General features: G+C 47.1%; 1 protein-coding gene across 3 annotated transcripts in view; it reads right to left on the bottom strand.

Annotated features, from left to right (window-relative positions):
- NSF (N-ethylmaleimide sensitive factor, vesicle fusing ATPase) overlaps positions 1-14,157 on the bottom strand; it is a 76,205-nt gene that overhangs the window by 19,059 nt on the left and 42,989 nt on the right. For all 3 annotated transcript variants that reach the window (XR_005954681.1, XM_041461982.1, XM_041461981.1), the window contains exons 9-12: positions 7,793-7,992; positions 4,581-4,746; positions 4,019-4,093; positions 2,139-2,326 (exon numbers count right to left, since the gene is read on the bottom strand). Coding sequence is in view for 2 of the 3 variants with exons in the window: in XM_041461982.1 (XP_041317916.1) it covers positions 2,139-2,326; positions 4,019-4,093; positions 4,581-4,746; positions 7,793-7,992 (629 nt within the window). In the remaining variant the exon portion in view is untranslated. The remainder of the gene's footprint in view (positions 1-2,138; positions 2,327-4,018; positions 4,094-4,580; positions 4,747-7,792; positions 7,993-14,157) is intronic.

Raw genomic sequence — 14,157 nt, 5'->3', positions numbered from 1 at the left:
CAATAAATTCCTGAAGCTGAACACTTAAAAACAGGGGGGCTCTTATCTCCCCAGCCTTTAATGAGCTCGTGTTTTAATTTTTCACACTTTGAGAGATAATCACAAGAGTTTAAATGATTCAGAAGACAATGCCCCTTCATTTTCCATTCGTGCTCTTGCTTCTCACAGGTGCTTCTGAAAACTAGGTCAGGCCTGTGATGTATATTTTAAGTTTTCAGTACTTGTAGGAAAGAATAAAGTACTTTACTGCTTCATTTAGCTAAAAGCAATCTCAGAATAAAGAATATTACCCAAAATTACTATGTCAAAGTGCTTGAAAAGCAAAACAACACGTGGTTACTTCCCATGTGGAAAAAACACATCCATACATTACTGAGATGTGGATCACAAAGCACCCCAGAGGAGGGGACTGCTCTTTCACATTTGCACATTGCCATCTCCTCTTTTCCCACATGATTTCTTGGCACAGCAGGGAATAGATCAAAACACCAACGCTCCCCAAACTCACCCAAAACTCAAGCACTGACAAAACATCAACTATAAGCAAAATTAATTATTTAAGGAAAATGTTTTGCCTGCAAAGGGAAGAATCCAGAAGCACTGGTTTGTTGGGGTTTTTTTTTGAGACAGAGCACAAGAAAATGAGAAAGTGATGATGTTTGTGGTTTTTTGCTATATGAAACAATAACTTGTCAAGTATTATGGTTATACAAGACTAATTAGCAGGAAGAGTAATTTTTCCTTTAGAAGGAGCACTCCCAGGAGATACAAAAGTCTAAGCAGCAAATGATTTCTCACTTAAATGAAAGTGTGACTTGCACTCCTCACATTTGAGGCTGAGCAGATTTTTACAGTCCCTGTGCTGTGGGATTGATGTCCAGGGCTTCTCCGTGCAGGAGCTGCCCCCAGCCTGGCCAGGGGAGCAGGGGCTGTGCCTCAGGCTCCTTCCTCACCACCTCATCATCTCATATTTCAACACCACTGAATACTGAGCTTTGCCTCTGCCTTCCCAGCCCTGACATTTCACGGCCCTGAGCTCCCTCCTGCAGGCACACTGACCCCCCCAGGCAGTGGGACTGGGAGGGCAGGGAAGTGTTCCCAGAGAACAGAGGGACTTGGGAAGCTTGCATGAATCAGAGGACGTGGGGTGATCACCATGTCAGCACTTATCTGCAATGGAAGGCTTTGTACAAAACCCTCTGAATTTGGATTTGGAGCAGAGGGTCCCTTCCAAGGCTGGAACACTTCTCCACACAAAGCACATCTCTTCTGCTCTTCTGGCTCTTGCATGAGGAAACAGTGAACAGCCATCCCCATTCCCTGATCCCAGCACACTCTCCACGACCCTTCCCCATGCTTTTTTGGGCTGAGGAATCCCAGTTTAACCATTTTTCCAAAGAAAACCCTCCTGGACCTCTGATCCTCTGCTGCCATCCCACACCCTGGTTCCAGCATGATCCCAGTACACCAGGGATTTGATCCATGATGCAATCACAGCCCCACTTTTGCTCTTTACCTTTCCTGGTAAATTCTAACCTTGCTATTTTGCTATTTTCACTGACAAGGACTGAGCTGGGATTTCCAGACCATTCCAGCTCCAAGAACTTGACCCCAGGTGATGATCAGGTCAGTCCCCATCCCTGCCTCCACCTGTTTGAATTCTCTCTCCCAGAGGACACCCAAAATTCACTGGCATCCTTCAAATGCCCCCTGCAGCTCTCCACTGGTGACCTTTGTCTTTATGCCCCCAAACCAGCTCTGAGATGATAACCTCCCCCTCCTTACAGAACATTTATCAACACATTGAGCTGCTCAGGCTCCAGCAGAGCCTCCCCATAAATGGCTGTTCTAATTCCCACCTTGTCTCCTGGGTCCAATGCACAAACTGTGCTCAAGACTTTCAGTTTTTAGCAAAACATCCTCAAAAAGCACCCCTTCCACCCCACCAAGCTGTGCAAGAGGCACCTGGAGGACAGGGAAGAGGGAATTCAGAACAAAAGAAAAGCACAGGGAAAAGGTGGTGCCCACATGAATTTCACCTCCTAAGGTACACTGATAGGCTCCTTTCCAGTTGGAAGTAAACATTCCATATTCCAAACATAATTATTTTCCCTTTTTTGCCCCAGCAGGAGACTGACCTTAATGTGTCTGTTCATGGCAGTGGACTGAGCAGCTCGAACCAAACCTTCCAGCTCAGCACCACTGAAGTTTTTGGTCTCCACTGCCAGCTCTCCAATGTCCACATCCTCAGCCAGGAGCTGGTGCTCCCTCATCCTCACTGTGTGGATGTGCAGGATCTGGAATCGGCCCTTCTCGTCTGGCAGGCCTGGCATGGGGAAGAGAACACCCCCAACCTCTTGAGCACAGCACTGCAAATCCCCTGGCCCTCCCCTCAGTGTCCCCTCCTCCCAAGGCCCCTTCCCAACACTTGAGCTTGCACTCACAATGAGGGTATTTGATGATGCTTTGCACTGAGAACATTCAATTACATTAACTCCTAAACTGAACTGTGTCACCACCAAACCAGGGAGAACAGCACAAGGTTGAGTTTCTTTCCTCAGGGCTCCTCCAAGTTGGCTGCTCTCAGATTTCCACACCAGGAATGACAATCTGGTCAGTCCCCTGGCATCCCTCAATCCAGCTCCAACCTTGCAATTACCATGGAATTACCATGGTTTGGGTGGGAGGGACCTTAAAACCCATCCAGTGCCACCCCTGCCATGGCAGGGACACCTTCCACTGTCCCAGGCTGCTCCAAGCCCCATCCAACCTGGCCTTGGGCACTGCCAGGGATCCAGGGGCAGCCACAGCTGCTCTGGGCACCCTGTGCCAGGGCCTCACCACCCTGTCCATAACAGATTTCTCCCTTATATCCCATGTGACCCTGTCCTCTGTCCATTAAAAGTTTCTGCTCTTTGCCTGTCATCACAGACCCTGATAAAATCTGTTCTGCCCCTCTATCCCTGAGTGCCCTTTCCCAAGGGGTCACATCCACTAATTACTGAATCAACTGAAAGTTTACTCTCCCAAAATCCAGAGCCTCTTCACATGGTTCATATAATTCCTATAAAATGTTCCTTTTCATCACCTGAGGTGATCATTTCCCAGCCTGCACCTCAGCAAGTCATTTCTGAAGCCCACAATGGGTGACACAGAAGATCTTACTCTTAGCAGTGTAACCTGGCAGTCTGGCTCATCACCCTGAGCCCCACTGTGCCCAGCCCCTTCCAGCCTCTGCTCCAGGGATCTGGTATTTGCACTGATCAGTGTTTGTGTGGACGGGATGTGAAAAGACATTTTACAACATGCAGAGTACCCAGGAGCATTCAGTCCTTGTCACCTGATAGTTCATTCCAGGATCACTGAGCTTTCCAGCAGTCCCAGGCTGTTCTCTACTCCATCTTTCTTCAGGGAATTGTCACCTCAGCACTGAGCCGCAGGCCAGGCACCCTTAAGGCTCCACCATAACCTTCACTGACCAAATTCTGACCTCAAATGCAAAGCCAGTGATTTGTTCTCATGAATCTAAGATGATCTGGGCTTACTTTCTTAATAAAGCCTACACGATCAGATATTCCCTAATTTACCCTGCACTGGGTGTGCAGAGTTACAAAAGTCCCTTTCTAGCTACTGACAGACAGCTGCTTTTCCAGCTGCCAGATGAAATGGCAAACCAAGCTCCTGGCCCACTTTTAGTTCACCCACTGCTCTCTCCTGGCCTTCCTGCAATTTCCACCAGGTATGACCTGTACCATTATTTGCTTCCCTTCCCTCACACAAATATTCAGGGTCCTGCCTGCCCATCCCTGCCCGCTCTGCTGGGCAGAAACTCAGATCAGGTTTGTCAGTAGGGAAGTCCAAAGTGGTGGTTTATTGGTCTGATCTAATTATGTTCTGGAGGGAGCTGCAGGAAGTTCAGCACCTGAGCCATGCTGGGGATTGCTCACATTAGGATTTGTATTTGCTTTGCTGCTCTAGGTCCAGGGAGTTGAGGAACTGGGCTCTGCAGTGTGCTTACCAATCTCCATCTTCACCTCCAGCCTCCCCGGCCTCAGCAGGGCCTCATCAATCAGGTCAGGTCTGTTGGTCATTCCTGAAGGCAAAGTTAAAACAAAATACTGTTACCTGAGCTTCCTGAGTGGGTTTCCAGCCCCTGGTACAGCCCATAGAGCTAGGGAGACACTCAAAGAATCCCAAGAAAGCAGACAGAAGGCACTCATCTTCTGGAATGGTGGGAAATGCCCTGAGGGAGAGTCAGGGCAACAGGAATCAGAGCTGTGCTTGTGGCTCTGTCTGCCTGTCCTTGGGCTCCTGCAGCAGGACAAGCACAGCAGGAGCAGCCCCGCTCCCCCACAGGCTGATACATCAATTCTATCAGTCTTTGCAGGTTTCCCTAAACTATGACACCCTCCTTATCAAAAACTAGATAAGGAAATTGCTGAAAGCAGCAATATCTGCCAACCACAGCAGCACCTCCCTTTAAACCTGCTGCTGATGCTGCTCCTCAGGTGGCCTGCAGTGAGGCAAACCCCAGCAGTGCCCAGCCAGCCCTCAGGACAGAGCAAGGCAGTCCCACCTACCGATGACCAGGATGTTGTTGAGCTGCTCCACGCCATCGATTTTGGAGAGCAGCTGGTTCACCACGGTGTCGTGCACGCCGGTGCTGCCAGCCATGCTGCCCCTCTGCTTGCAGATGGCATCAATCTCATCAAAAATGATGATGTGCACCCCACTGTTGGCTCCAAGCTGTGGGAGAGAGTGTGTCAGGAGTGTCACAGATTGCTGAGAGCAATCCAAAATCAACACCAAGCTCAGCCACACCGACACAGCACTGAGACTCCCTGTGTGCTCAGTATCACACCTGTGTGTGTGTGTGTGTGTATCTCACCCCTCTCCAGGGGAACATCCTGCCCCATCTCCACATCAGGGGGCTCAGGGGGCTCTGCCCAAACTCAGGACTTTGCAGCTACACAGGTTTCAAGGAAGAACATGAGGTTGAGCAAGCCAAGCAAAGGCCAAAGCTCAAAGGGTGCCAGCACTCAGCACCTGGGAAAGGGACAGGTACCAGGGACAGGGAACAAGGCTTGTCTGTGGAGGGAGGGATGCACCAGGGTGGGAACACCCCAGGCTGGACTGAACTTGGTAAACACACAGCTTGCCAGAGCAGCTTTGCTGATAATGTTTTTAAGGAGCCCAGTCAGCCCCAGAACTGCCATTTCCAGGTTCACTCAGGGGTGAGGCAGTTGCAGCTGCTAAGAGAACAGGATACTTTTTGTGACTGCATTATGAAGCTTTTTCCCTTCGAATTCCACCTCTAAAACATCTTTTGTGGCCAGTGCAGACCATGTTATCACTGGGTGCATGTGCTGGCCCTGGCAATCTGCCCCAGACACAGGCAGCACAATGCCAACCTTTTGGAGACCTTTTCAATCTCCCAGCTGTCATCAGGCCCAGCCCCTGCAGCCCATATCCAGTGGATTTTAACAGGTGTGTTATTGCCAAGGGAAAGCAGCTCCCAGAGATGCTGCAGCCACCAGGGAGCAGGAGATTGCTCACGTGGGTCTGTGTTACCACACAGAGCTGACTGACTGCCTAATAAACCTTCTGCTGAAGAAATGAAATTATTTCAAGTCACCACCAAAATCTGAGTCTTGTGAGCGGAATAAAATTAAGGGATCATTTGCTAATGACTTCTAAAAAGACTTCCCTGTATTTAACTGTGACTAGTCTGACATTTGATTTTCTTTATCAGAAAAATCTATCAAGATCAAGTGATCCACAGCAGAGAAAAATTACCATAGCACACATGAAAGAAGTACTAACTAAAGAAACTAAAGATTGGGGTTTTGAAAGCCAGTTAAAGCAATGGATAAAAAACATCACTGGAAAAAACAGAATCTTTATCCTCACTTCCAGTTTCAAAGTTTTCTAGTTTCAAGACATTGTTCTCAACCATTAGTTTTCTGCTGCGAAAAATTAACCATGTATTGATTATAACACTTCAAGTGCTGTAACATACCAATATGCCTGCAACCTAAAAACCTGAAAGCTTATGTGCCAGCTTCATTTAGTAAGAAAAATCCAAACAGATTCAATTATGTCTCTCCCACCAAAAAAAAAAAAGAAAAAAAGAAACTAAAAACAGAGGAAAATTTGCGCAATCTGAGTTTTAAGGACTTTTGGAGAAGGTGACAGCACATGACCCAAAGCAAGCAGGGTGGGCACTGCTGTATTGCTCCCAGAAATAAAAGAAACTAAAAACAGAGGAAAATTCGCACAATCTGAGTTTTAAGGACTTTTGGAGAAGGTGACAGCACATGACCCAAAGCAAGCAGGGTGGGCCCTGCTGTATTGCTCCCAAATTACTGTGCAGGGAATCTCAGCACACTGTCCTGTCTGCAGGGCTGGCTGGAGCCCAGCTGCCTTCCCAGCTTCCACGGCTGTTTCCACAGCTGGTATTGTGTGAGCCTGCACAACACCAATACTCCACAACTCACCAGGAACAACCATAACCCCAAGCCAAGCAGTAACCCTGTGCTGAGTCTTATTTTCTTTTTGTTAGGATTGGAATTAAATGTGTGAGGTGTTATTTCTTGTTCAGACTTAGATGTCTATTAGTTCTTATCTGTATTACAGTCTCACAAACTGTGAGTTCTACAGCACTTCACATTAACAAACTAAAAAATGGAGCTGTCTCTCTCTATAAGGTCTTTTAAGGATAAACTGTCTAATTAAGAAATGACACCGAAATGATTTTTACTTTTAACCCAATAGCTTTTTTTTACTTTTAACCCAATTATTTTTACTTTTAACCCATGGTCTGCAATGCAGACTTTTTTATCTAATTACACAATACTACCTAAACCTATGAAGAAGAAGGTGAAGGACTAGCCTCCTCTCTAAAACCTCTATCTTGTTTATATATATATATATAAATATATATATATGTTCCTATATTCTAAACCCTTAAACTCTAAGTTTTCTACCATGTGATAATGTACACTTCTATTTAAACTACACATCTATAATCTCAGCTGCATTATTCAATTTTGGAAGCTTTCTGCATGGCCTCAGGACAAATGCAGTGTTCTCTTGGGGTCAGAGTCTGTCAGTACAGAAAGTCTGAAATTCTCAGCAACCAGGGTTCCAACAACTCTGCCTTTAATGCAAGCAGTAATTTTGAGATTCCAGACCCTTTCCAGTCTCTCCTGGTCTGTCACTGTCATATTTTCTGAAAAAACTCTTCACCAGGATTATTTTCTCCTGGGAAGCTGAGAAGCCTCAGGTTCTCAATGTCTTGCTGCTCTGGAATGTGGTCTGGAGGTGGTTTACCAGCAGGTGCATGTTTGATTGGGTTCATGTGAATTGTTTTTACTTAATGACCAATCACCATCAGCTCAGCTGGACTCTGAGGAGTCAGTCACAAGTTTTTATTATTTCTCCATGTCTTGCTGCTCTGGAATGTGGTCTGGAGGTGGTTTACCAGCAGGTGCATGTTTGATTGGGTTCATGTGAATTGTTTTTACTTAATGACCAATCACCATCAGCTCAGCTGGACTCTGAGGAGTCAGTCACAAGTTTTTATTATCATTCTTGTTAAGCCTTCTGTCTGTATCATTTCTCTATTTCTTTAGTATGGTTTTAATATAGTGTTCTTTAATATAATATCATAAAATAAAAAATCAGCCTTCTGAGAACATGGAGTCAGATTCATCTCTTCTCTCGTCGTGGGGACCCTCACAAAGACCACACCGGTCTCATTCCCACCACCCCCATTCCTGTGTGTCCTCACCCTCCTCTGCTCCTCCTCTGCATCAGCAAACAGCTTCCGGATGTTGGCCTCGGACTCTCCCACGTATTTGTTGAGGATTTCGGGCCCGTTGACCACCTTGGGCTCCCTGGCGTTGAGCATCTTCCCGATCTGCCGCGCCATCAGCGTCTTCCCGCAGCCCGGGGGCCCGTACAGCAGGATCCCCTTCACGTGCTTGCAGCCTGCAAGGACAGGGAAGGGATGCTCGAGAAGGCTGGCCTAGAACAGAGACTGGAGGAGCTAAAGAATAAGGAGGGTGTTGGGAAGGATGCAAGTTTGACAAAAAAATATTTCGTATTTCATATTTCACAGATATGGATGCTTGGCAGAAAGATTTTTGAATGTAGAATCTGAAGATGGAATAGAGATGGAAGCAAATTTTCATATAGAAGAAAAGAATTGCTGAGCCAGTCTTACTGGATAACCAAGGAGGCAAAGGGTGTATTAGTTAGAAGGGGGTTTTATGACTTAGGGCAAAGGATAAACCCACCTCAAACAAGAAGATGTTTTTACCAAGCAGAAAGATAGCACAGGCAAACAAGTCAGCTGATATTCCAAGTAGAAAAAAGGTCTCCAAATTTTCCACTGCAAGAAAACTGAAAAACAACTTCTAGCTTAAACTGTAATGTACTAACTGTAAGTGACTGAAGAATAGTGAGATTAATATGGTAATTATAGTAGTTATGACGGGCTATAGATAAAAGTTAAGGTATAGATTGGTTCTACTGTACTAAGATGCTCAGCAAAGTATATCATGCATTTGTAACCTAAGCTAAGGGTCTCCAGGCCTGCCTGCAGCTGGAGCTGGCAGCTGGAGGCACAGGCTCTGTCACCCACGATCCTGGGCTGCTGTAACATCTTGGATACAATAAACTGCACTTTGAATAGTGCCTGAAGTCCTGTATCTCTCATTCAGGCTCTTATTGTAGGGATTTATTAGGAGACCTCAACAGATCCACTTTGGGCAGCACAAGAGCCCAGCCAGGGCTGTGGCATTCATGTTCTCTGCAATCTCATGATTCCTCCACCCCGGGTTTTTCTCCTGAGAAGCTGAAAAGGCAGCAAGAGGCACCATAGAGAAGAGAAAAGAGAAACAGTTCTTATCTCATTTGCTTCTCCTGTGTTGTGCTCACGTGGAATGTGGTTGGAGATTGTTTACCCAAGGTGATTGTTTCATTGGATTCTGCTGTGAGTTGTTTTCACTCATTGGCCAATTGGGGCCAAGCTGTGTCGGGACTCTGGAAAGAGTCACGAGTTATTTTTCATTTTTTTAGCATTCAGTAAGTATCTTTTCTGTATTCTTTAGTATAGTATAGTATTCTTTAATATAATATAGTATAAGAAAGAAATAAATTAGCCTTCTGATAAGATGGAGTCCTCCTCATCATTCCTTCCTTCATCGGTGGCCCTGCATTTACAATACAGGGCTGCACCCCAGGTGAAACCAAAATGGTCACAAAATGCCCCACTGCTCACAGGGTCTCTCACTTTTATAAGCTCTGATCCATTTGCATACTGGAGTTAATTGTCCAATTACAGCTTTAGGTTATCAAGTCCCATCCTGCTTGTTTTTCTCTCTTCAGCCCACGTTGTTTATGCCCTTGGGCCTGAGATCTGGATCATTTGTCTTTGGTCCCCAGCTAGAGCAGGAATTGTTTTGTCTCCCTGCTCTGTGCAGAGCTCACCATCCCCTCAGGTGAAGCCCAGACCCACACCCTAAAGCAGCTCAGAACCTGAAAAATAGAAAAGCCAAAACCTGAGGCACCATAAGGGCTGAGGGAGGATGGGGACAGCCCCAGAGCACTGAGGGAGGCACTTCTCCAGGGAGCTGGCAGAGATGGGCCGGAGCTCTGCTCAGTGCTGCTGTCAGAGAAATTCAAACACAGGCTGGGTCAGCATCATCCCAGGGATGTGCCAAGGAAAAACAACCTCTAGGACAACTCAAGTGCTCTCCATCCATCAGCCACACCAAGCTGTAACTCCTGGTCAGGAACACACAGCACCAGAGATCCCCTGGGAAAGGTGGGAATAACAGAATTCTCACCAAGAGGAGGTTCTGGGGATGCTGAATCCCCAGGCAGAGAAGGACTGCAGATACTGTTTTTTACACCCTGCACCCCTAGCAAAGCAGACACAGGTCAAACACACTCATTTAATTCTTCAAAGAGAAAATGAGGAATATTGTGTGATAATGCCACACTTTTTACCCCTGCACTGGGCTTTGGTGAGTCCCGTATCACACATCCAGTTCTGGCTGCGAGTTCATAGAATAAATATTGAGAAAACTGAAAAATCTTCCAAGAAACACCAGCACCATCAACCCAAAGTGCTGTAATTAGAAAGACCTGAAATATTCTAATTTGCTCAAATAACAAGATTTTGGACACTGTGTATTTAAATTCCCTCCTGTAGGGAAAGAGGGGATGCAACTGCAGCAAGCTGAGGCTGGACACATCCCAGCCAGTGACAGGCACACGTGTCCCAGGTGTGCTCACAGCTCCTGGGAGAGGCTGCAGGGTGAACAAGAAGAGTTTCCCTGAAGGATTTGTGGAACTGTGGATATACAGCTTGTGAGCCCCACATGTTTTATCACTATGCTGTGTCTGAACATCCTTATGCCTCAACTTCCCATGCCCTACCTCACACTGTGCCAAGAGAGGTTGTGGGACCAGCCCCTGTCCACAACCAGGTTTGTTTTGTTCCTTTAACTGCACAGACTAAACCTTTGGCCTGGAAGCTGCTGCTGGAAAACCCTGCAGTAGGAGATGGTGCATCAGCACCAGGTTCTGAACCCTGAGCACCAGGCTCTGGGAAAGCCTCAGAGGAGAGAGAGGACATGGGTCAGCAGTGGCCTCAGGAGTCCTGGGAATGGTGGGACTCAGAGGGTTTTTTTCATTTTTTAATGAATATATGAACATCTATTTTTTACTCCATTCTTGTGGATTGACTTCTTTAAGAATGTGACCCACCCAACAAGAGCCCTGCAGTGCTCAGGATGCACATTAAAATCAAAATCAACAAAAGGCAGCAAACTGATGGCCCCAAGCTCAGACTGAGGGGACCTGAGCTCAGTTTCTGCCAGGCTTAAGGAGCCTGAGCACATGGAGTTGTCTGTCACCCCACAGGATGACTTCCCTCCTGGTGTCTGGCTTGTTTCAGCTCCATGGTAACCCCAGCCCATCCCACAGAGCCCTCAGGGCTGCTCACACCTCAGGGCAATTCTGCCTGTAAAGGACAAACACCCCTTATCACCTTCCCAACCCTCTGCTGTGATTTCGCTTGCTCCTGAAGGTTATGGCAATAAAGAATTGATTTCTGTCTGAACAACTGCTCAATATTACTTAATTCCTGTGACCCTACAGGCTCTTCCCTCTCTCTCTGGCTGCTCATTCACCACAATGAAGCTCCAGGAGGACACTGCCATGAGGAGCAGCTGATCCTCCCAAACCCCAGAGAGCAGCAGTGCTGCACTGGGTAAGCCCAGCAATAAAGCTGAGAGATCCTGCTGGGCTCCTCTGCAGATAAAAAATTTACTACAGAAATCCAGAGCTGAGGCTAAGAACTCATGAGTCAGCACTGAGGCATCTGTGAGTCAAAAGCATAAACAACATAAACTGGCAGTGGAGACAAATCTCACAGGGAAGGGAGTGAGGCACAGATAAATTAAAAGCTCTTTCTGTCAATCCCTGTCATGAGGGCATTGCTTATGGGGGAACAGGATCTCCTCTGTAACCAAACTGCACCAGGCAGGGTGGTGCTGACAAGTGATCTCTGCAGGGAAATCCCAGCACAGCAATGCTCCAACAGCTCCTGCACTCCAGCACGAGGCCACCAAAGGGCTACAGAGGCCACCAAAGGGCTACAGAGGCCACCAAAGGGCTCTGGCAGGTCAGGGCTCTGCTCCCAGCCCAGCCAGGCAGGGCCATGGTACTGCAGGGAGTGGCTGTGCCAGGGTGTTCACAACACAAACACCAACAGTCTGGTTCTGGTTGGTTCTTCTGGTTTTCTTCTAAGTCCTGTGAGAAGTGTCTGAGGCAGCTGGGGGGACTCAGCCTGGAGAAAGGGAGGCTCAGGGGGCCCTTGTGGCTCTGCACAACTCCTGACAGGAGGGGACAGATGGGAGGTTGGGTTCTGCTCCCAGGAACAGGGACAGGACAAGGAGAAATGGCCTGAAGCTGTACCAGGGCAGGCTCAGGTTGGACATCAGGAGGAATTGCCCCATGGAAAGGGTGGTCAGGCCTTGGAAGGGGCTGCCCAGGGAGGTTTGGAGTGCCCATCCCTGGAGGTGTCCCAGGAACACCCTTGTCCAAGCAATGTGGCACTCTGTGCTCCGGGCTGGTGACAAGGAAGGGATCAGGCACAGGGTGGACTCCACGGTCTTGGAAGTCTTTTCCAATCTCAGTGATTCTGAGATTCCTGCAGCTCCCAATCTCTCTTCTAGAAGTACAACTGAGTTACATCCCTCAGAAGCTTCTCTTCCACAGCCCAAAAAATCTGAACTTCCTGAGAAGCACCAACATCCCCCTCTGTGGCCTCAGCTGGAACACCCCACACTCAGAATCTCATCTCCCACGGGGAGACTGGGACACAGAACACAAACTGGCTTGGACTAATCTGCTTAGAAAGCTCCCAGAATGTTCACCTTCCTCCTGCTCAAGGGAAAAGGAAAGGAATCATGGAGTACCCTGAGTGGGAAGGGACCCACAGGGAGAATCCAGTCCCAGCCCTGCCCAGACATCCCAAAATCCCAGCCTGGGCATCCCTGGAGTGGTGTCCAAAGGCTCCAGGAGCTCTAGTAGCCTCAGGGCCAGGACCATTCCCTGGGGAGCCTGGGCAGTGCCCAGCAATTCAAGATTAAGTCAATAAAAGGAACATAAAATCCACACTGAGCACCTTCCCTTGGGTTATCCTCCCTAAATCCCACACCCAGGAAGGCAAAAAATCCACAGCCCCACAGCGAAATCATCCCAAATCCAACCCCAAACCCTCTGGAAAACCCCAAGTGAGGTTGGAAATGGATAAAAATTCAACTTCCTACAGCAATTCAAGATTAAGTCAATAAAAGGAACATAAAATTCATACCAAGCCTCTTCCCTTCTTCCCCCAAAGGGTGAAAAATCCCCACAGTGAAATTCTCAAATATCCAACCCCAAACCCTCTGGAAAACCCCAAATGAGGTTGGAAATGGTTAAAAATTCAACTTTCTGCAGACCATTTGCAAGGGTTCAATATTAAGTCAATAAAAGGAACATAAAATCCAGATCATCACCCTCACCATGTGGGTTGGAGCTTTGGGTTTTCCTCTTCCAAAGGTAAAAAAACTATGACTCCACAGCAAAATCATCCCAAATATCCCCAATCCTCTGAAAAACCCCAAATGAGGGCGGAAATGGTTAAAAATTCAACTTCTCTGGGGGAAAGGACCTTTCCCTGACACCCAACCAAGCCCTCCCCTGGCACAGCTCCAGCTGGGTCCTGGAGTCTTCCTCAGAGAAATCCCAGAAAGTGATTCTCTGAGCTCCCCAAGCCCCCCCTCCCTGGACCCTGAGGACATCCCTGACCACCTGCTGCAAGACTTGGTTGCCACTGAATGGGCAACATTGAGAGCAGGGTCTGGGTCAGGTGGCAGAACATTCCTGACCCCAAAGCAATTAGTTCCTCTTCAAATAAAACTGCCACAAATGACTCCAGCGGACATTTCCCTTTACAGCCACGTTCACCTGGCTAAAATCAAAGTTTTAAGGATAAGCAGGACTTTATTAAAATAGACAGGTGATGACAAATCACAAATGTTACCTCTCAAATCACAGTGGGATCCTCTGCACCACACAGGAATTTTGATTAAGTTTATCTCTCCTCTGCTGATTTCACCAATGTGGCCCAAATGTCAATACTATTATGAGAATCTTTCTAAACACAAATTACAGCTGTGCAGACATCTCCAACCAGTTCAGCTCATCATTTGATGAGCTCCAAAAAAAGGTCATTGCTGTAACCTGAGCCTTAAATTATGCCATTCAATGACAGTTAGAGGCTGAATAGGGGCATTAACAGGAACTCAAACATACCAATATGGGAAACAAAATATGAGGGAAAATTCATAAAACCTGCTGAGAATGGGAGAGTTACTGGTGTTCCAATGGAAGTCAAACTCTGTTTTGACCCAGAACATCACCTGCCCAAAGAGACAAGATAAAGTTTATTTGTTCAATTCTCCCTCTTCAATTTATTGGAGAGATCAGAAGAACTGATATAGTATAACAGGGATTTTCTAGTTGGGAGTGTAATTCCCCTTTTAATTAAAATCAAAGCATTCTGGTGTGATTGGATCACTCGGATGCACCACC

This window comes from Pyrgilauda ruficollis, unplaced genomic scaffold (assembly GCF_017590135.1).
Source record: "Pyrgilauda ruficollis isolate IOZ18807 unplaced genomic scaffold, ASM1759013v1 scaffold159, whole genome shotgun sequence".
Classification (NCBI taxonomy): Eukaryota; Metazoa; Chordata; class Aves; order Passeriformes; family Passeridae; genus Pyrgilauda; species Pyrgilauda ruficollis.
This window is presented reverse-complemented; position numbering and strand designations above follow the sequence as displayed.